Source organism: Sparus aurata, chromosome 18, assembly GCF_900880675.1.
Source record: "Sparus aurata chromosome 18, fSpaAur1.1, whole genome shotgun sequence".
Classification (NCBI taxonomy): Eukaryota; Metazoa; Chordata; class Actinopteri; order Spariformes; family Sparidae; genus Sparus; species Sparus aurata.
The window spans coordinates 33125951-33149592 of NC_044204.1; the positions used below are offsets into that span (position 1 = coordinate 33125951).

General features: G+C 39.2%; 3 protein-coding genes across 3 annotated transcripts; 1 reads left to right on the forward strand and 2 right to left on the reverse strand.

Annotated features, from left to right (window-relative positions):
- Positions 1-2108: 2108 nt before the first annotated feature.
- Positions 2109-3121, reverse strand: LOC115568675 (signal-regulatory protein beta-2-like). The gene is made up of 3 exons (XM_030396181.1): positions 3079-3121; positions 2618-2953; positions 2109-2509 (listed from the first exon to the last, which is right to left on the reverse strand). The coding sequence occupies exons 1-3, from the start codon at positions 3119-3121 to the stop codon at positions 2109-2111; spliced, it is 780 nt and encodes a 259-aa protein (XP_030252041.1).
- Positions 3122-12145: 9024 nt separating this feature from the next.
- Positions 12146-15274, forward strand: LOC115568676 (uncharacterized). The gene is made up of 4 exons (XM_030396182.1): positions 12146-12205; positions 12329-12658; positions 12765-13121; positions 15270-15274. The coding sequence occupies exons 1-4, from the start codon at positions 12163-12165 to the stop codon at positions 15272-15274; spliced, it is 735 nt and encodes a 244-aa protein (XP_030252042.1). The 5' UTR covers positions 12146-12162.
- A 4182-nt stretch (positions 15275-19456) lies between these two features.
- LOC115568678 (uncharacterized) lies at positions 19457-21736 on the reverse strand. The gene is made up of 6 exons (XM_030396183.1): positions 21694-21736; positions 21234-21563; positions 20760-21116; positions 20419-20544; positions 20022-20080; positions 19457-19936 (listed from the first exon to the last, which is right to left on the reverse strand). The coding sequence occupies exons 1-6, from the start codon at positions 21734-21736 to the stop codon at positions 19811-19813; spliced, it is 1041 nt and encodes a 346-aa protein (XP_030252043.1). The 3' UTR covers positions 19457-19810.
- Between the last annotated feature and the right edge of the window lie 1906 nt (positions 21737-23642).

The window sequence follows — 23642 nt, forward strand, 5'->3', positions numbered from 1 at the left end:
GTAGTGTCTGCCTCATTCCTTTGCCTCCTTTGGGAGTGATTTTCGGTTCTGTTTCTGTTGTTTCTGCTTGATTGATTTGTCACTCTGGCTTAAGAGATAAGAGAACTTCAGAATAAAAGCCTGCCTTAACTGTTCTCAATTCTGCATCTGAGTCCTCCTTTTTATTCCAGGCCTGACAGGCAGTGATGTCCAGCTAAACAAAACATTTGTTTAAGACGGTTTGTTCTAAATTATTTGACCCTCCTTCCATTTTTAAAAAAATCTTTGGTTAAGTCATCAAAAACATCTGGCCACTTCATCCTTCACTCAAACTTTAACTTTTTAATTTTTCATCTCCATTAATAAAATACATGCACACATATCTGTACAGTAGATTCTCTGTAGATTCTGTATGCGCCAAGTTAACATTGCATTGCAGTTGCATTGTTATTACTACGACAACATGACAATATACATGCTGATGGATTTTCATGAATATAAGAAAGATATATGTTTATATGTTAACTGTTTTTTCATTATCAATATTATTTTGATGTTTTTTTAATTGATGTATATCATATTTTTCTTTTCTACAGAGGTTCAGAACATGATGAACTTATACATGCATCCACTCAAATCTAGTGGTAACTGTTCAAGCTTGAGTATAGATGGAAATCAGCTGACCACGACCTGACTTCAAACTTGGAACAGATTTGTCTTGTTGGTGCTCTTTCACTCTTTATTTTGTACTTTGCTAATCCTGCTTTTTATTTCAGTGCTCAATAATGTTTATTGATCTGACTGAGTTAAAGCTCTGAAAAGTTACACACATGTGCAGAACTTAAATAAAAAAAGTAAAGAGGTGTGTCTTTATAGATGGTTTATGAACTACAGAAACAACAATGTACACACATAATAAATCTATTCAGTATAATTGTTTTGCACAGATGCATAGATGAGAATCTTGAGAGGTAGTTCACGGCTTTAAAACCACAGATGAAAGAGACAGAAGGCAGCTCATGTCACAGCTCTGCAGGATGAATCTTCACTTATAAAATGTAGGTGTAATTATTAAAAGCTTTCACCAAAAAATTTATGACTTTAACGTATTTTTGCACCATATTTGATTTTCTGTTTCTATTTCAGTGTTTGCATGTTGAATAATGTTCAGTCACCACAAATATTTAAACGCACACAATACATTTTAGTTTATCCACTGTATTATCTTATTTTAATGACTGGAGGAAAAAAGCAAGCGCAAAATCTAACAAAATCTGTGGTAATCGTTTTTTAATGCTGGACCAATAACTTCAGGATGCGATAAAACCACATTAACACAACACAGAACCAATTAAAACAACCTTACACAACAAGAAAGTGAAAACTGATGAAAAATATATTTTTTTCAAAAAGACAGATCATTTGTTCTGATAAATATACTTCTAGTATTAATATGATTACTGTACAAATCCAGCGGCAACAATTTAATTGAATACATATTTGAATACAAGTTTCCTTACGGTCTCTTGGATGTCCAGAACAAATTCAAACCCAATCCAGTGAAAAAAGATCAATCAATCAATCCAGTGCTGAGATTGTTAATCTATTACAAAAGCCCTGACATCACTGTAGATCGTCTCCTCTCTTGCACGTCTTCTTCCTGACTTTTGGGGTTTCCTCTGGGTAAAAGTTGCTGTAGAATAAACTAAAGCGTCCTCATTTCTCTGTAAAATACAGAGCAAAATTACAGATGAGCGAACAGATTTCCACACAAAGTGATCACTCTTCTTACTCGGCTTCACATTCTTTACCTGCTGACTTTGCTGATCACCACTGACTGTTGCAGCTCCTGTTTGCGGTGCGACAACAGCTGTATTATTAAAACACATAAATGGCAGATGTTTTAAACAAGTATAACACTGTAGGAAAACAGTTTAACAAATCAATAAATGCATAGTGTCTCTTACCTTTACAACAATCACAAGACTTTTTCTTGAAGGCATACACGAGGACGCCTATCACGATCAGACTTACAGACACAGCAGCACACAACAGAAGGACGATTATGTTGTCTGAGTCACATGTGCCGATCACTGAAACATCAAGGTTAAGAAATAGTTATCGATAATTTACACTATCAGATGAGATGATGTTGATAAAATGATACAGATACCTTCAACTTCCAGTTTTGTTCCATTTCCAAACAGAATCTCTCCACATGTGGCCACAGCGCAGTAATAAGTCCCGGCATCAGAGGAGCTGATGTTCTTAGAGAAGCTGTAGACACATTTCTGTGGAGATCGAGCCTCAAGACTCGTCTCACATCCAGCACCGCTGTTTCCATGAGAGTAAATAAAACTGGGATTAGATTCATCTGATCCGGCTCTGAACCAGAACACACTGTGTCCTCCTGGACACGGTTTGTTCTGAGAGTCAGAGAGGACTGAACACTGCAGAGTCACTGAGTCTCCTGGATGGACCGGATCAGACAGAGAGTCTTGGGTGATGTCGGTGACATCAGGTTCTGGTCCTGGGAAATAAAAATGAATTAATAAGTAAGTTAGTTGGTTAGTTATAATAAGTTATAAATGCACTGTAGCACAAACCAGCTCTGAAAACAGTAGAATCTCTATTTTGCTGTATTTCCCTTTAATTGTCAGAAATGTTCCTTTCATGAATGCCATCTTGAAAGTTTTCACTGTTATACAGTAATAGATTGCAGTATCACTCAACTGTGCTTCAGGAATATACAAAACAAATTTTCCAGGCTCTTGTTTTGTCGTGATGCGATAAGTCTGAACAAAATCTTCTACATTAGCGGCAAATGTTCCTCCTAAAAATTCAGGAAAGTTTCCAGAAACAAGTCGGATCCAATATAAATATGTGTAATGCCGAGTCTGGCGGTCACATGTTAGAGTCACATTCTGTCCAACACCAACAGTCTTCGTTTCAAAGATGGGATCATCTGTGCATCCTGAAAATAAAATTAAACACAGCAGTGATTAACAACAGAGACACATGTGCCTCCTCTACATGACTGCAGGAAGATAATTATCTATTTAAAAAAACATCTGGAATAAATGTAACTTAAATACTTACCTCCAATTCTGAGCACGAGCAGTACGTGAACTATGATCAGCATCTTCTGGTTTACCAACGGAGACCAGAGTTGATTTGGGCTGTACTGTAAGATGAGTCACCTTAATGTAGCCAAATTAAAATGGGAGGAGACAATTTCAGGACAATCTGATTGGCTTCTCATTGTGTCGATGCTTCACTGTATTACCACAGCGGAAATATATCAACCAAAACTTTCCAACTCACGTACATGAAACGACATCAGCAGAACACTTTTGCCCTCCCGCGTCCGGTTCTCACTATGGGTTATTACAGTGGGCTGTTAACAGTAAACACAACACATATTTTGTTTACAGCGTTTCTCCTGTGAAGAAATTCATTTCTCACATTCCTGTCCTGCTGAAGTTTCATCTTGAGGTGAACTCATTCCTCACTAACCTCAACATCACCACAGTTTAAATCTATTAAATGTCAGTAGTCTAAAAAACAATGTTTTTGTACAGTATCTGTCCTCGGGAACTACACTGAACAAAAAAATTAAAGCAACACTTTTGTTTTTGCTCCCATTTTTCATGAGCTGAACTTAAAGATCTAAAACATTTTCTATATACACAATAAAAGCCACGCTAAAAGGCGACTCTGAAATGTACAGTTTTGCTTTATTGGGGGGGTCAGAAAACCAGTCAGTATCTGGTGTGACCACTATTTACCTCACGCAGCGCAACACATCTCCTTCACTTAGAGTTGATCTGGTTGCTGATTGTGACCTGTGGAATGTTGATCCACTCCTCTTCGATGGCTGTGCTAAGTTGCTGGATATTGGCAGGAACTGGAACACGCTAATGTATACGTATCATATACATGTCGTATACGTGTCGTATCCAGAGCATCCCAAACATGCTTAATGGGTGACATGTCCGGTGAGCATGTTGGCCATGCAAGAACTGGGAAGTTTTCAGCTTCCAGGAATTGTGTACAGATTCTTGCAACACTGAGCCGTGCATTATCATGCTGCAACATGAGGTGATGGTCGTGGATGAATGGCACAACGATGGGCCTCAGGATCTCGTCACGGTATCTCTGTGCATTCAAAATGCCATCAATAAAATGCACCAGTGTTCGTTGTCCATAACATACACCTGCCCATACCACAACCCTCACCGCCACTATGGGCGACTGGATCCACAACGTTGACATCAGCAAACCGCTCACCCACACGACGCCACACACGCTGTCTACCATCTGCCATGAACAGTGAAAACGGGATTCATCCGTGAAGAAAACACCTCTCCAACATGCCAGACGCCATCGAATGTGAGCATTTGCCTACTCGGTTACGACGACGAACTGCAGTCAGGTCAAGACCCCGATGAGGACGACGAGCATGCAGAGGAGCTTCCCTGAGATGGTTTCTGACAGTTTGTGCAGAAATTCTTTGGTTACGCAAACCGATTATTGCAGCAGCTGTCTGGGTGGCTGGTCTCAGACGATCTTGGAGGTGAACATGCTGGATGTGGAGGTTCTGGACTGGTGTGGTTACACGTGGTCTGCGGTTGTGAGGCCGGTTGGATGTACTGCAAATTGTCTTGGAGACTGCTTATGGTAGAGAAATGAACATTCAATTCACGGCAACAGCTCTGGAGGACATTCCTGCAGTCAGCATGCCAAATGCACGCTCCCTCAAAACTTGCGAAATCTGTGGCATTGTGCTGGATGATAAAACTGCACAATAATGATGCTGTCTAATCAGCATCTTGATATGCCACACCTGTGGGGTGGGATGGATTATCTCGGCAAAGGAGAAGTGCTCACTTGCACAGATTTAGACAGAATTGTGAACAATATTTGAGAGAAATTGTCTTTTGTGTATATAGAAAATGTTTTAGATCTTTGAGTTCAGCTCATGGAAAATGGCAGCAAAAACAAAAGTGTTGCATTTACATTTTTGTTCAGTGTAAATCATGGTGAAGCAGTGCAGCTTCTTCAGTGTACACAACGGCATACTACTTCCTGCACTGGCACAAAATATGTATGTAGATTTCTGTTTTAAAAGGTCTGAAAACATCTAAATCTTTGTTATTTATTTTGTCAAGCTGTGTACGTTTGTTCTCAACTTGAAATGGTTTTCATTTTGTATCCATTTCTGCAAATACATCCCTCTCTCAGATACTAGTTATCACCTCTCACTTGCTTTATAGTAGAACAGACAGTGATTGGACAATTACATTTCGCTCCAGTGTGACACTTCTCAAATTTGAGACTGCCAATTGATCAATATCAGCCTAATTTAAATCCATCTATTAGTTGGGATGTATAGTTTAGTGAATGGAGTGAGGCTGTGCAAGAATCTCTCAGACATCCAGGTCATGGTAAATCAAGGTACTTGGTCATCTCTGTACAGGCACGTCAAAGCAACTCACATAGAACAGAAGCTCTCACCAAGAAAAATAAGTACATCTACATCACAGCACAGATACCGGTAGTAGATCTCATCAGAACAACAGAGTCAGCCATCAGAAACAACAAGCTGGCAGACACAGAGGCAGAACAGCTACTGTTGAAGGTACTACGGTTGGTTACCCAAACTGGACCGCTTAAAGATCCAGAGCAGATCCACTTACATCTGAAGGAGAAACGTATTCCTTTGAGGACAACAATGTGAACATCTTGGCGAGAGAAGACAGTTAGTTTGAAAGAGAAGTAAAGGAATCCATTGATGTCGAACTGGAACGACCGTCCTTGAACAGAGGAGGTGACCTTAGACATTACTTATCACCTACAACGCTGTACTGAGTTCTCTCTCCAGACAGCTTAACAGCCATTCACACCTGGACTCACCTGGCTGTAGCAACCCACATGAAGGCTGGTTGAACGACTAACAAGTGACCCTAATGAATCTGAAACTCACGTGTCCTTAACGACTCTGTAAGGACACTCCCACACAGAGTTTAAAACCTTGCAACTCCACTCCAGTTAGTTAGAAGAGAAGAAGCCTCTTGGATGAGGGGTGACACGTCTTCAAGAAAGTTAAACAAGTCCAGCTGCCTCCGATACAGCGCCCAGATCATAGATTTAAGAGAACGTTTACCCATGCTTATTAACATTTTGGAAAATGGTAAATTGGCGAGGGTAGAACTTGAGCGACCAGACTGCCATTCTAGCAAACTCAACATCATTAACATTGATAGCTAGGGTGACCATATTCTGAATCCCCAAAAAGAGGACACTACTAAATTTTGAGGGTTTTTCAGGTCGGGTCGAGTGTTTTTTACATGCTAGCTGTCACTGAAACATAAAGTCTTCTTGTGAGGAGCTGAAGAGTTTATTTATGGGCAAACATACTGTTAATTTACTGCCACTAGACAACATTACTGCTGAACTTTCCCTCTGCTCTGATAGCCACCACCGACCGTTGTTCTGTCTTGGAGGCCCCAGGTCTGATTCTTGCACAGCTTCACTCCGTTCACTAAACTATACGGGAGAGTGAGAGGTGGTATCAGGTATCTGAGAAAGGGATATATTAGCAAAATGTCAAAACATCAAAGAGTTTAGTGAGTGCGTGAGAGAGAGAGGTAACAGGTTTCACACAGAGCAGGACAACATGTTTGTGGCAGGAAATGTACTTTGACTGTATATTCTTTGATAACCAATCAGAAGCATTAGATGGTCTGAGCGTCTTGAACACGTCACCATCTTCACTCTCTGAAATACAAACAAGCTTCCTCATAAAGTCAGTGTGTCAAGATGATCGTGTTCTGCGTTACACTGCTTCTCCTTCATCAAGGATGTAAGTGCTGTCGAATCAAGACGATTATATTTTCTCATTTAGGTATCTTAATGCAAACTAGATGTAGAGTATGGTGGTTAGTGTGATTATCTTTTATCTTTGTTAACATTATACTCTAATTGTCATTTACTGATTAATCTATTGTACGTTTTAATTTCTTTTAGATGCTCTGGTTCCAGTGACCACAGTTCAACTTGGTGAACCTGTGACCTTCACATGTGTTCTGCCTTCTGATGAGTTTCGCCGTGATATTTACTGGTACAAGCAGAGTGTCGGAGATGATCTGAAATTAATTGTGGCACTTAGGAATAATTATAAACCTGTGTTCAGACCAGAGTTTCCTGAATCTAGATTGGATCTGAAAGTTGAGAAGAATATTAGTAATCTGACCATTTTTAGCACAACTGAAGAAGACGAGGGAATGTATCACTGTACATTCATAGACTTGAATAAGAATATTTGCAGTGGAACCTATTTGTCATTAAAAGGTAAATATGTGATCTGTCTTTTGCAATGTTTTGGAGACACTTTAACCACTTTCAGCTTCATTGTGTTAATGTTCTTTAACTTCACTGAAACATCACACAGGAAACACTCAGAGGACATCAAACTACACTGTTGTTCAGCAGCCGACAGCCTCTGATCCAGTCCGTCCAGGAGACTTGAAGACTCTCCAGTGTTCAGTCCTCTCTGACTCTGACACTAAAACATGTCCAGGAGATCACAGTGTGTTTTGGTTCAGAGTCGGATCAGATAAATCTCATCCAAACATCCTCTACACTGATGGAAACAGACGTGATGAATGTGAAGACAGATCTGACACTCAGAAAAGCTGCGTTCATCACTTCTCTAAGAACATCAGCTCCTCTGATGCTGGAACTTACTACTGTGCTGTGGCCACATGTGGAGAGATACTGTTTGGAAATGGAGCTAAAGTGGACATTGAAGGTAACACTGTTCTGTTATTTAGGAAATCTGAACATTTAAGTTTCAACTTATACATTGAGTCGAATAAAATCTATGAAAATCAACTACTGAGTGTTTTTCTTGTTATTAAACAAGTAATGGTAACAAGGAGGTAACATTAAACATTGTTTTTTGTTTCAGGAACCAGTACGGCTGATGCTCTTATTTATCTGCTGTGTGCTGTCTTGGCTGTAAGTCTGGTTGTTAATGCCTTCCTCATTTACGCCATGAAGGAAAAAGAGTCTGGTTGTTACAACGGTAATAGAAGCTACTCACAGTTCTCTATACAACACTATAACATTAAAGCTTCTCCATCCTTATTTATTGTTAATTCTATACTTTCTGTTTCCAAAATCCAGCTGCTGTTGCCGGGCAGAAAATCAATGGTGGTCAAAAAAGTCAACGGGTGAGGAATTTAAATGATGGATTAACTTTATTGAAACAGTTGTGATTGTTTGTGTTTTTAACTTTGTCTTCTGGTGTATTTTCACAGAGAGATGATGACATGAGACTTTATTCTGCGGTTGTTTTCACTGTGATGAAAACTGACAGAGGTGTGATGAAGCATGCAGAAGCAGCAGAGACAGAGAGGATCTACACTGCTGTCAAGGCCTTTGGGTTGGATCAGTGACTTAAAATGACGTGTTTGGTTGATGTCAGTCCATTTAGAGCTCAGTGGGTTTATATACAGTAGCTAGTAGTGGCTATTAGGTAAAGCTTATATACATATTATACACATATAACTGTAGAAACAAGTTGAAATAGATATTGTATATAGAAATATATTTAATGTGTGGTTGAACTCTTCCGATCATTGTATTTACCTTCTTATGCTGTTCGGGGTCTCCAGAGGCTCCAATGTATCAGTGAAGGCACTGACATGTTTCATGGCTCAGATATCAGAGGATCTGATCAGAAATTAGAGAAGAACACTGATTTCTGATCAGTTCTACTAATATGTAACAAGCTGTTTCAATAAATACAAAACTCTGTGCTTTCTAGTGCCAAACTACTGACTCCATCTGTTATTGTGTCAAACAAGTTTTAGTTATTCTGCAGATTTCTGTCTCAGATCAGTGAAATCCAGCCGGTATTTAACTTGAACAAAAACGAGCTCACCCACAAAAACATTAGTCAATATTTTTGGGGGATATACACAGTCTGACTGATACACAGCTACCTCTGTCAATATGTTGTCTGTTGGGGATAACACGTCACCTGTGAACACTCCCTAATCAAACTGAGGTCCTCTGAACACAGTTGCAGAGCAGCTGACTCTGCCTGTAGAGAAAGGTGGTGCTGGTTGTGGTGAGCTGCTCTAACAACAGAGTACAAACACTCTTGCGGCGTCTCTCTCCTCCTCTTTCAGCTTTTCACTTTCCTTGTGGTCAAATCAAGTGCTGCAACGTTCACTAGCTGCTTCAACTTCACTATCCTGCAAGATATATGATAGTGTTTGTGTGTAAAAGACACATGTCAGAGATTCAGACTGAAACATCAAGATGAGTTGAATCAGTCTCCCTTAAAAAGTCACAGAGTTTAGTGAGCAGCTGAGTTAAGAGATACTATTAATAAACTTAGTTAAACTCTGTCTACAACAAAGTGTCAGTTATTTATACCAGCTTCTAAATCCAGTAAATGTAACACATTATTTTTTAAAAACACATAATCAATATATCATTGTGTTGCAGTGCTGGAGTCTAACTGACATGTCAGACCGACATTTTGAGGTTTTGACAGTGAACTGCTGTGTGTCTTTTCACCACAACTGTAGACAAACACTTATGGAAACTTTTTTTATTTTAGTCACAATGAATCTTTCCTCAGAGAAATGCACTGATAAGAAAATACACTGCATGATTAACTTGAGTGAAAAACCTCTAAACTTTATGAACTCCTCCTTTGTTCTGTTGCTGCAACACTTTGTGAAGCTCTTCTGCACGTCGTGTCGTGAGAACGAGCAAAGCCACATGCAACAAGCTGCACTGACAGCTACAGGCTGCGGTCGAGCGTTTGACCGACCACCAAGGCTGTTTACTCAGAACAGAACCTGACTACGGGCCTCAACAGGATACGTAGCGAGGGAGGAGCTGAGACAGGTTTCAGAAGGCTAATTTTAGTTGAACAAAAGACAAGTTTTGGTTTTATTTGTTGGTTAATGTGCTCATTACGGTACAACTATTGATTCTAAATCGGGTTTTTAAAGCCGCAACAATACAGATTTACAACAGTACATATCAGTTGTATTGAAACATATGATCATTATACGAGTTCATTGATTCCTGTCATTCACTTTAGACTTCAGCACACATGTGAAACCTGTTTGTGGATAATCAGGCAGACTTCATGTAAGTTCTCTTTCATTTAAGAAGTCTTGTTGAACAGATCAGGGTTGGTACCAGTGAGTGATTAGCACCTCCCCCCTCTGACAAGAACTACCAATCAGGAGGCCCAAAAACTGAGTTGAAGGCGATGGTGACATAGCGTGACCTGGTAGGAGTGTCTCCAAACGTCCTGCTTCTTGTAACTGCCCCTTTTTAAAGTTGTTGTGATATCAAACACTGGCCATAAAAGGAATGCACTAAAGTGTTACAGGCCACTTTCATGAGGCTGAAATAGTGAGTGAGAGAGGCAGAAGAGTCTCACCTCAGTTTGAAGCCCGACCACAACAACGCTTCAGTTTCCACGCAGCGTTTGTTTCTCAGCGGTGACTGTGAATGTGTGTTCTTGTGTGTCTGTTTTCGGAAAGTACGTAGCTGAAAAACAAACATGAAGAGCTTCTGTTTGAAACTCTATTTTACAGTTGGAGCTTTTCTTATAAAAACCTATGAGATTGACAGTACTGACCCTGATGAAGACCACAGACCACAACACACCGGTCCAACAAATACACTGCAGACCCTATAGATAGAAAGATTGTGTGTGTCAGTGTGTGGTGTTGTGTTGGAGTGTGTTATGTTGTGGTTTAACATAGTTCAGAAACTCTCAGTCGCCTTCAGCTGAATGTGTTTCTGTGACACTGTTAGAGTGTCGCTCTGCTGCTGACTTTCACCCTCTGAAGAGAAGTGAAGCGAGTGTAGAGGATGGACGCTGTGCTCTTCCTGCCTATGTGAGTGACAGGCAGATGATGATGTAAAGCATCTGAATTTCTTAAAAATAGCTCCTGGATCTTTGTGGATCACCGAAAGAAACGGCTGAGTACATCTTTCTCTCAAGCATGGTACACTTTCTTGACCCTGGCTAGGTTGGAAATAATATGGTTGCTCATGCTCGAGCACAGGCACAGGTGTGCAACGTGGACATGAAGTTTAATCATGCGTATTACGACGCCTCGCATAATCAAGAAATCTATGAATGTGAGAGCCGTCTGTGACCAAAACTACAAAAAAAATAAGTCTGTGTTCTCCACTGTGTCTGAGTGAATGACATCATGGTAGTTAAATCTTCCTGTCTCAACTTTGGCCAGAGCTTCATTTAATGATGGTTGAAATTGTTCTTTTAAGGCAAACCATTATTTCTGGTAAGCTAACTTAGTAGTTTTGGTACTTTTATTTTGAAAAATGTAATCAAACATTGCTCGTTTGTTATTTCTGACTTGAACACAGAATGAGGCCGTGGTGCTTTCAGGGGCAGGTGAGTGCAAAAGTGAGTTTGCAAGTTACACATTATGGTGTGATACATCCACGATTAATGTTCCTGAACTACTGCACTGTGTCATTTATGTAGCACCCTTATTTAAAGGCCCGGTCCTGCCCAACAACACACGTGTCTGAAGTTGGATGAAGACACATTGATGTCATTAAACCGGAACGTCCTGTCGAGGATCATAAATACGTATACCAGCAAAGGAAGAGTGAAGGTATGTCAGCTAAATGCAGGTTGTCAATGCTCACACAGTTCTGTCAAAGGTCTAATTATAAACAACGTGTGTGAAAACGCCTGTGTGGGTGGACCTTCATGTACATCCTCACCTTTACACCAAAGTGTGTCATTTAAGCAATCTTTGTCCTTGTGGTCAGAAAACTCTCTTAATACATGTCATTTAGGGTGATGGGAGTGTGTTTCCTCAACATCTTCATCAGTATAGTCAGTGTCAGATTAAAAGTCAAAGTCCAACAAAACCCACCACGAAACTCTAAACAGAAGCTTGCTGTTAGTTCTGTTTGTGTTTCAAGGTTGGAAAAGTGGTCGATATCATTTCCACTGTGGTGGTTCACTGAAACTACACCGTAACGAGGAGCCAATCAGACTGCTCTGAAATGATTCCCTCCCCCTCGATGCCGTTACATTAAGATGAATCTTCCTCTAATACGATCTGATTTAACTGCTGTCTCAAGGGAATCAACAACAAAATGCTGATTGTGTTTTATTCACTGCTGATGCTCAGAGTCGGACGTAAGTAGTCAAGTCTTTTCTCCACATGCAGTTTAGGTTTATTACATTCACACATCAGTTTAGAGCAGGGAGCATCTGAATCTATCTGTTGTTGATCACTGCTCTATTTCATTTTATCCTCAGGATGCACAGACGATCTGAACTTTGAGATGAAGACTGTTGATGTTGGAGATGATGTGACTCTGACCTGTGCCCGTCACGACTCTTGGCTCTCAACACAATTGTTTTGGATCCGGCTGGTTTCTGGAAACATGCCTGAGTTGTTGGGAGGAACTTATAGCTTTGATTATGATGGTGTGAACAAAACTCCTCGTATTACAGCAAAACAAGGCGATGGAACATTTCTTCTGCATATTAGTGAAGCACAGTTAAGTGATACTGGACTTTACTACTGTTTAAAACAAAAGCAACTTGACATGACATTTATGGAAGGAACATTTCTAAGAATTCAAGGTAAAATTCAAGGTGACAAAGACGTCACAGTTTTCTTAAACTATTAATTAACATATTTAAATACTTTTATTTTCATTAAAGTGAGTAAAACATCTTTATTTTCCAGGACCAGAACCTGATGTCACCACCGTCATTCAACTCCCTCCATCTGGTCCAGTCCATCCAGGAGACTCAGTGACTCTGCAGTGTTCAGTCCTCTCTGACTCCCAGAACAAACCGTGTCCCAGAGATCACAGTGTGTTCTGGTTCAGAGCCGGATCAGAAGAATCTGATCCCACTTTTATTTACTCTCATGGAAACAGTGGTGCTGAATGTGAGACGAGTCTCGAGGCTCGATCTCCACAGAAATGTGTCTACAGCTTCTCTAAGAACTTCAGCTCTTCTGATGCCGGGACTTATTACTGCGCTGTGGCCACATGTGGAGAGATTCTGTTTGGAAATGGAGCTAAAGTGGACATTGAAGGTATGTTTGTTTTGTTGTTTAGGACATTTGAACATTTAAGTATCAAGTTATACAGTAAGTCAAATAAAATATATGAAAATTAACCATTGAGTTTTGTTTTTCTTATATTTTAAATAATTAATGGGAACATCCATGCAACATGAAACACAATCAAATTTCCCCGTTTGGTAATTTTCTATGTTTTTTTTTAATTTTGATAATGTTTCAGGACCCATTATGGCTGATGCAGTTGTTTATCTGCTGTGTGCTGTCTTGGCTGGTCTGGTTGTTATAGCCTTCCTCATTTACCTTTACAACGGTAATAGAAGCTACTCACAGTTCTCTATACAACACTATAACATTAAAGATCCATCCTTATTTATTGTTGAATATATATATTATCTGTTTCCAAAATCCAGCTGCTGTTGCCGGGCAGAAAATCAGCGGTGGTCAAAAACGTCAACAGGTGAGGAATTTAAATGATGGATTAACATTATTAAAACAGTTGTGATTGTTGTTTTTTTTTTTTACTTCTGGTGTCTTTTTACAGAGAGATGATGACATGAGACTTTATTCTGCGGTTGTTTTCACTGTGATGAAAACTGACAGAGGTGTGATGAAGCATGCAGAAGCAGCAGAGACAGAGAGGATCTACACTGCTGTCAAGGCCTTTGGGTTGGATCAGTGACTTAAAATGACGTGTTTGGTTGATGTCAGTCCATTTAGAGCTCAGCAGGTTTATATACAGTAGCTAGTAGTGACTATTAGGTAAAGCTTATATACACATTACACCTTACTGCCTCAGTGCACAGTTAAAAGTTACATCACAGGGTAACTGGGGATGTAACGGTGAAGATATCAGCAGGGAGCCTTTGTTGCATGTCATGTTTAATCTGGACTGCATATGTGAGAAAAGTCATATAAGGCTTTTTGAAGCTCCAGAGAAATGTTACCAGATAAATTGCCTTCACTAATATCACTCAGTGGCAATGTAAGTGTTTCACTCTGTTGAACTCATTAAAGACAGTTTAAAATAAATGATCTAAATCAATACAAATGTAACGAGGGGTAACGCCTCTTTAATTCAACTCATTCTTCTTCTTCCTTTTCAAAACCTGGCGGCAACATTATCCAAAATGCAACAGCCACTGAGTGACGTCACTGGGCGCAATGTATCAGATTACATGCAGCTTCCTCTGGAGCCACAAAGACTCAATCTACTTTTCTGAACATATGCAATAGCACTCCCCAAGACCTGTAAACACACTTTAATGTGTAAAAGTGGTGGAATTATCCTTTAAATTGCAATCTGAGTACAGAGACCTTCCGTTAAAATGGACAGTGTTCAGGGTATTATTGAGAGTGGGAAACATTTTAGATGTAAAATTGTACAAGATTGTGCATAAAGTTAGCATGGATGCACAGAAATGATCCAGTGTACTCAGGACCAGCCAGTGATCCTGGATCAGACTGTTGTTCTGTTTTCTGATTGTTGTCGTTATTCTTTTTCTTGTTCTTGTGCGCTTGGAAACACAATATGTAACAAACTGTTTCAATAAATATAACAGACTGTGTAAAACAAGTTTGGGTTATTCTGCTGATTTCCTATCTCTTGCCAGAATCACTGAAATCCAGCCAGTATTTAACTTTTACAAAATGTTATGAAGTTTCTGACCTTCACAGTTTCACATGGATAACACAGCATAGTGTGTGTACACTTCATGTAGTATTTGTATTGAGTTCAGATGAAGTTAGTTCCTGATAGAAGACGATATAAATGTCCACAGACATCTTGACAACATGTCCTCTTACAGAAATACTGGCTAGTAACGCTGTTAATTACCAAGGCAACTGAAAAGCTGGAGCTCTTCTACAGAAACACTTATCAATATTTTTTGGGAATGTAAACAGTCTGACTGATAGACAGCTACCTCTGGTCAATATGTTGTCAGTTTGGGATAAGATGTTACATGTGAACACTCCCTAATCACACTGATGCCCTCTGAACACAGAGAGTTTTGTGTTGAAACAAACCACAGAGAATCGAGCCACATTTCATTTCCTACATACAAGTATGTTTCTGTGAAAACCACAGAGAACTTAAACCAAACAAGTTTGTTGTTTTCCATTTTCTGTTTCTCTCCTGTCACAACGCTGTGCTCTGGTTAGGTTAAGGCACAAACACTTGGTTATGGTTAGGAAGATATAATAGTCCGGCTTAAAATGTAAACGTTGCTGGAGATAGCACAACTCCCCATGAAAAATATCAGGTTATTGTCACAAATAGGCACAGCTGGAAATTGTCCTGAGTCCTTCTTAAGAATATCGAACTCATAAATGTTGGTCTCTCATCTAAAATATGCAGTAACTTCACACCTACTTCGGCTGAAACTCAGGCCTCGTCACTTTAGTGTACTAAGTTAATCAACATCCAAGTTAACACAATATCACACCCCATAAATCACTAAATATTGGCACCTCTCGTCTATTTTAGTGTTGCTGTTAATTGAGCTACATCCTCAATAAATATGGTCGACTGAGGGCAACACAGAAACGTGTTGTGTTGTGTTGTGTTGTGTCTCTTTTCTCCTGACAACCAAACCAAACAAGTTAAAACTACATTTCATTTAGTGACGTGTGTGTGTTTCTTAAACAGCTGAACAAAAGTGAGCGTCAGATGAAGTGGAAAACATGGTGAAATCATTCCTTGTGTCTAGTTTCAGTGTCACTTATAGAAACCCAGCATGAAACAGAAGCTTGCAGCTGGGGTTGTGTCGTGTGTTCAGGTTGGAAAGATGGTTGATATTTATATCCTCTGTGGTGGTACAGCGACACGCCAACGTAACGGGAGCCAATCAGATTGCTCTGACACTGTTGCCTCCCACCTGATATGATTATATTAAAGTGAATCTTCTTTTAAATTCACCTGATTCGACTGCAGTCTCGAGAGGAATAAGCAGAAAATGATTCTACTTCATTTACTGCTGATGCTCAGCGGAGTGGGTGAGTATAAGTAGAAGTATCAGATTTACTCCAGATATGCATTTAAAGTGTTGTGCATCCTCTTAGACGTATTTAGAAAAGGGCGTACATCATTCTTTATCTTTTGCTGATTTAAAGTAACCTCTTTTCAGGATGCACAGTGGAGCGGAGCTTTGAGACAAAGACTGTTGCTGTTGGAGAGAACGTGGCTCTGATATGTCGCTGTGGACCGTTAGATACCGTGTTCTGGATCAGACCTGTTTCTGGAAAACCTCCTGAATTCTATAAAACATTTAGCTCTACAAGTTTTGATCCTCGCATCCGAACCACAGAAGATCCTGGAACTTTTGTCCTGCGCATCACAAATGCAACTCAGAGTGATACTGGAGTTTACTACTGTTTAAAATTAGAAAACAAAAACTTTACATTTTTAAAAGGAATGGACCTGAAAGTTCAAGGTAAATACATCACAGAAAGGGTTAGAGAGTAAAAAAAAGAAAAACCAACAGCTTCATTTTTGTTTTGTACGTTTTTTTATTTTTATCTATTTTCAATTCCTCAGGATCAGAACCTGAAACCACTGCAGTTCCTCCTTCTGACCCGGTCCGTCCAGGAGACTCAGTGACTCTGCAGTGTTCAGTCCTCTCTGACTCTGATGACAAAACATGTCCAGGAGGACACAGTGTGTGCTGTTTCAGAGACGGATCAGATGTTGATCCAAGTTTTAATATTCAAGAAAATCCAGAAGGACTCTCCACAAAGAAATGTATCTATGGCTTCTTCTGTAACATCAGCTCCTCTGATGCAGCGACTTGTGACTGTGCTGTGACCACATGTGAGGAGATATTTGGAAATGGAACAGAACCCGACACTGAAGGTACCTGGAGAACATTTTCATATACTGGTGAAGTCAGCATCAGTGCATGTTCACTTTGAAGTCTGATAAGATATACTTTGACAAATAGCTGTCCTCACATTTTATGATGATTTTACACTTTTTTTTAATGTTTTTATTATTTGTCATTTTTTTATTTTTCAGCACTCAACATGTGGGCCAACAAGATTGTGTTCCTGCTTAGTGCTGCTTTGGCTTTAAGTCTGATTGTGATAGCTGTCCTCATTTACTCCAGAGACAATTGCAAAGGTAAGGATACATTACTTACACATTGTTCTATTTGGGAAAAGCTAACTTCACTGGATTCACATTGAAAGTCTATAGAATATTATCAATCTACAGAGCAATTACTCTTTAATTTGGTGAAATTCACTCAATCCTTTTTATTTATTTACTTGTTGTTTTCTTTGTTATTTTCTATTATTGTTGTCTGCTGTACATTTTATTATACAGTTCTCATTTTCAATTAACAGTTGTGCAAAACCCTGGTTTGCAGCAAAACCAGAATTTAAGCAATTTAAAGGTAAGATTATCCTTCTAAAATAAAGTTAGGACTGTTGTACTTTTTAAATGCATTTATCAGGTTAATCATCTGTATATTTTCTCAGGTTTATTCTGCTGCCGTCTTCACCGTTATGAAAAAAGGCAGTGGTGAAACGAGAGACGCAGCGGAGAGAGAGAAGATCTACGCTGCTGTCAAAGCTTTGGGGTTGAATTAGCAATGTAGTGTCACAGTGAGGGGTGTCTCGTCCTGGGTTTTTTGTCTCGTGAATTTCCTGTTTTGTTTTGAAAAGTAACCCTCCTCTCGTTTCAGGTCACTTGCTCTTCCTCATGTGTCACCGGTCTGATGTCTTCCCTGATCCCTGATTGTTTCCACCTGTTTCCCATCACCCTCATGTGTCTTATGGTCCGCGTCACCCTTTGTCCTGTGCCAGAGTGTTTCGTTCATTCGTGTACCTTCGGCGTTCGACCACAGTCCTCACCTTGATTCATTCCCAGAGCACCCACATCTGTATTCTTTAATTCCTTGTTTCCTCTTAAGAAGAGTGATTTTTTGTTGTAAATTTTTTCAGCTCAGTTTGAAGCTTAGTTTAATTTTGTAACCTTTTTCTTCCCTCTGTTTGAGTGTTTTTTTGTTCATAGTTTTTTCAGCCTAGCTGTAGCGTAGTTTAATTTTATAGCCCAAGCATTTTCTTCCTTTTGGAGTGTTTTCTGTTGTTAAATTTTCATAGTCTTTTCTCATAAATAGAGTAGTGTCCGCCTCATTTCTTTGCCTCCTTTGGGAGTGATTTTCTGTTTATTCTTTTTTTTTTTGAGGTTTTATGTTTTGTGTGTTATTTTCCTCATCTTTGTCCTTTTCTGGATAGTTGAAATTTTTCATAGCCTGATTGATTTGTCACTCTCGCTTGAGAGATGAGAAGAGAATTTCAGAATAAAAGCCTGCCTGAGTCCTCCTTTTTAGTCCAGGCCTGACAGGCAGTGATGTCCAGCTAAACAAAACATTTGTGTAAGACAGTTTGTTCTAAATTATTTGACCCTCCTTCCATTTTATTTTTTTTTATTTTTGGTTAAGTCATCAAAAACATCTTGCCACTTCATCCTTCACTCAAACTTTAACTTTTTGATTTTTCATCTCCATTAATAAAACACATGCACACGTATCTGTACACTAGATTCTCTGTAGATTCTGCATGCGCCAAGTTAACATTGCATTGTTATTACTACAACAACATGACAATATACATGTTGATTGATTTTCATGAACATAAGAACGATGTATGTATACATGTTTCGCTTATAACTGTTTTTTATTAATATTTTGATTGTGTATATCATATTTTTATTTTCTATGGAGGTTCAGAACATGATGAGCTTATACATGCATCCACTTAAATCTAGTGGTAACTGTTCAAGCTTGAGTATAGATTGATATCAGCTGACCGCGACCTGACTTCAAACTTGGAACAGTTTTGTCTTGTTGATGCTCTTTCACTCTTTATTTTGTACTCTGCTAATCCTGCTTTCTATTTCAGTGTTCAAAATGTTTGTTGATCCGACTGAGTTAAAGCTCTGAAAAGTTGAACACATGTACAGAACTTAAATAAACAAAGTGAAGAGGTGTGTCTTTATAGATGGTTTATGAACAACAGAAATGTACACTCATAATAAACCGATTCAGTATAATTGTTTTGCACAGATGCATACAGTAGATGAGAATCTTCAGAGGAAGTTAACAGCTTTGAAAACTGCAGATGAAAGAGAAAGAAGGCAGCTCATGTCACAGCTCTGCAGGATGAATCTTCACTCATGAAATGTAGGTTTAATTATTAAAGGCTTTCACCAAAAAATGTATGACTTTAATGTATTTTTGCACCATATTTGATTGTATTTACTGAAGTAACATAACTCAAATTATTTCAGTGTTTGCACATTGAATAATATTTAAACACAAATTTTTAAATATAATGCACACAATACATTTTAGTTTATCCAATGTATCATATTATTTTAATGACTTGAGGAAAAAAACAAGCGCAAAATCTTTCCTTACGGTCTCTTGGATGTCCAGAACAAATTCAAACCCAATCCAGTGAAAAAAGAGCGACAACTGAGGCTGAGAATACAAATGTGAGAGGTCCAAACTTTAAAAAAATCATACCGTAAAAAGAATATGTAGTAGAGCTTTAAGATTTTGCAAGGTCCCATGAGTTTAATAGAAGATTCCACATGAATATCTTCAAGAAAGTCCATGTCAAGAACTGGGAGGCCGTAGGTGAGCTGAATTAGAATTACCCATAAGCATCAATAATTAATCAATCCAGTGCTGAGATTGTTAATCCATCACAAAAGTCCTGACATCACTGTAGATTGTCTCCTCTCTTGCACGTCTTCTTCCTGATTTTCCGGGTTTCCTCTGGGTAAATGTTGCTGTAGAATAAACCAAAGCTTCCTCATTTCTCTGAAAAATAAGGAGAAATTACAGACGAGTGAACAGATTTCCACACACAGTGATCAGTCGTCTCACTCTGCTTCACATTCTTTACCTGCTGACTTTGCTGATCACCAATGACCGTTGCAGTGTTCGTTTGTGGTGTGACAACAGCTGTATCATTAAAAAAAAAAACAGAAACAGCAGATGTTTTAAAGAAGTATAATACTGTAGGAAAACAGTTTAAAGTGAAACTCTCGCCAAAGCAACCAAGGCTTTATTTGCTATTGAATATGAGTCAAATCTTCGTGTAAAAGCATAATTACGACGAAAGAGGCACTTAAGATTCACCGTAGTTAAACGAAACTACGGTAAATCTTAAAAGTGCCTCTTTCATAGTAATTATGCTTTCACACAAAGGTTTGACTCATATTCAATCGCAAATAAAGCCTCTGTTGCTTTTTGGCAAGAGTTTCACTTTAATAAATCAATAAATGCATAATGTCTCTTACCATTACAACAATCACAGGACTTTTTCTTGAAGGCATACACGAGGACGCCTATCATGATCAGAATTACAGCCACAGCAGCACACAACAGAAGGACGATTATATTGTCCGAGTCACATGTGCCGATCACTGAAACGTTAAGGTTAAGAATCGAGTCGAGTTGTGTACTTACATAATCCCAAATGTTTCCAACAATACAAAAACCCAGAGAATTCCATACATTCACTCAAGTCGACGGTGCAGTTCACTTGGCAGGGAGACAGTCGGTGAATGAGACTCACTGTAATCTAATGTCACTTAAATTTCAAAACATGATGATGATGTTGATGAAATGATACAGATACCTTCAACGTCCAGTTTTGTTCCATTTCCAAACAGAATCTCTCCACGTGTGGCCACAGCGCAGTTATAAATCCCAGCATCAGAGGAGCTGATGTTCTTAGAGAAGCTGTAGACACATTTCTGTGGAGATCGAGCCTCGAGACTCGTCTCACATTCAGCACCGCTGTTACCATGAGAGTAAATAAAGCTGGGATTAGATTCATCCGATCCGGCTCTGAACCAGAACACACTGTGATCTCCATGACACAGTTTGTTCTGACAGTCAGAGAGGACCGAACACTGTAGAGTCACTGAGTCTCCTGGATGGACCGGATCAGAGAGAGAGTCTTGAGTGATGGCAGTGACATCAGGTTCTGGTCCTGGGAAATAAAAATGAATAAATAAGTTAGTTAGTTGGTTAGTTATAATAAGTTACAAATGCAGTCCAGCAAAATACAGCGCTGAAAACAGTGGAATCTCTATTTTTCTGTATTTACCTTTAATTCTCAGAAATGTTCCTTTCAAGAATGTCATCTTGAACTTTGACACTTTTATACAGTAATAGATTGCAGCATCGGTCAACTGTGTTTCCAGAATATGCAAAACTAATTTTCCAGGCTCTAGTTTTGCAGTTATGCGATGAGTCTCAACATAATCCTCCAGATTGTTGCCCAGTGTTCCTGCTAAAACTTCAGGAAAGGTTCCAGAAACAAGTCTGATCCAATATAAGTATGTTTGATGCCAAGATTTCTGAAGGTCACATGTTAGAGTCACCTTCTGTCCAACACCAACAGTCTTTGTCTCAAAGATGGGATCATCTGTGCATCCTGAAAATAAAATAAAACACAGCGGTGATTAACAACAGAGACACATGTGCCTCCTCTACATGACTTCAGGAAGATGATTATCTATCTATTTAAAAAACAGATCTGGAGTAAATGTAACATTAATACTTACCTCCAATTTTGAGCACGAGCAGTATGTGAACTATGATCAGCATCTTCTGGTTTATCAACTGAGACCAGAGTTGATTTGGGCTGTACCGTAAGATGAGTCACCTTAATGTAGCCAAATTAAAATGGGAGGAGACAATTTCAGGACAATCTGATTGGCTTCTCATTGTGTCGATGCTTCACTTTATTACCACAGCGGAAATATATCAACCAAAACTTTCCAACTCACGTACATGAAACGACATCAGCAGTACACTTTTGCACTCTTGCGTCCGGTTCTCACTGTGGGTTATTACAGTGGGCTGTTTGCAGTAAACACAACACATGTTTTGTTTACAGCGTTTCTCCTGTGAAGAAATTCATTCTCACATTCCTGTCCTGCTGAAATTTCATCTTGAAGTGAACTCATTCCTCACTAAACGCAACATTACCGCAGTTTAAGTATGTCAGTATCTGTCCTCTGGAACTACATCATGATTAAGCAGTGGAAAAAAGTGGGTAACTAAAAACACTTTTTAAGAATATTATGGTCACAAAATGTCGACATGCAAGCTTCTTCTGTGTACATGACGGCATGCGACTTTCAACACTGACACTGAATATGTAAGTAGATTTCCGCATTAAAAAGGTCTGAAAACATCTACATATTTGTTACTTTTTCTTTCGAGTTGTGTACTTACATAATCCCAAATGTTTCCAACAAAACAAAAACCCAGAGAATTCCATACGTACACTCAAGTCGACGGTGCAGTTCATTTGGCAGGGACACAGTCGGTGAACGAGACTCAATGTAATCTAATGTCACTTAAATTTGTGTGTTTGAGTTCAGGTCAAACTCTCGCTGAATGACTCCAGTTCTGTCTCTTCTTTGGCAGAGCAACCTTTATTGAAAAAGATCTCATGCCTGCGTCCGATCCAGAAGCGGTTTTCTGGTATTCTCATATCTATGGCAAAAGCAAGGCCAAAATGCTTCGCCCTCTGCCCTATCAGAACTCCGAATAAGCCTTCGGTCGTAGGAGATCTACCAAATGCCACCACCTTCTCTTCCTATGCAAGGGTTTTTAGAGTCCCTTTTCCAGTACACACCCACTTCTTCTAATTGGTCACTTTGGTAAATTATCCAATAGATTAAAAGAGGAGTTGACCTGTCTCCCTGCTGATCTCCCATAACTCATCTAACTTGGCTGCGGTCAACTTTGGGTCTTGTCCCCAAAATGACCTAAATGGGTTCCCTGGCTTCTACGGGAACATAAACGTTTAGGCATCTCCCACCATTTGGTGTGCAGGTCAAACTCAGTGTAGTACTTTATGGCCTGCTAACCTTTAACACACCCCCAGCTGAAGAACAACTCCAGGACCCTTGAAGCTGTGAGCCCCACTTTGCCTACATTCCTTTACTCACATAAGGAGAAACAATAAGTCATTGTTAAATAAACTCAAAGATCAGAATGTGTTGCCATCCAGATACCTCAAGAGGTAGGTGGGTCTCAGCAGTGTGTGATTTAAATACAGTAAATGGTCGCGGTTGCAATTCTGCTGTTGTTTGTGGTGCATAAAGGTGGTCATAATATTCATAAACCAAAAAGTGGCATCATTGTCTCCAACTTCCTTCTAAACTTACAAATAGTTAAAAGATGCAAAAAGAGATTCTCGAGAAAGATGGTTGAATGTTTAGTTTCAGTTCTTGGTCCTCAACCTCTGACCTTTGTGTTGGAGGGTCGGGCCAGCCAGCAGCTTTAAATCTTGGCTTCATTTATGGATCGGTATTAATGTCGGGTCTCCCTTTGATTGAGATAATGACATACATAGAGCATAATTTAATGCAATCCTTAATACTTGGAATTTTGTGAACTTTCCTATTAAGTGTCATTGTACTGAGGTTTTTACAGTGTTAGTTCTATAAATGACCACCATGTATTGGTCAAAACACATTTTTCTCTTCTACCCTAGTTC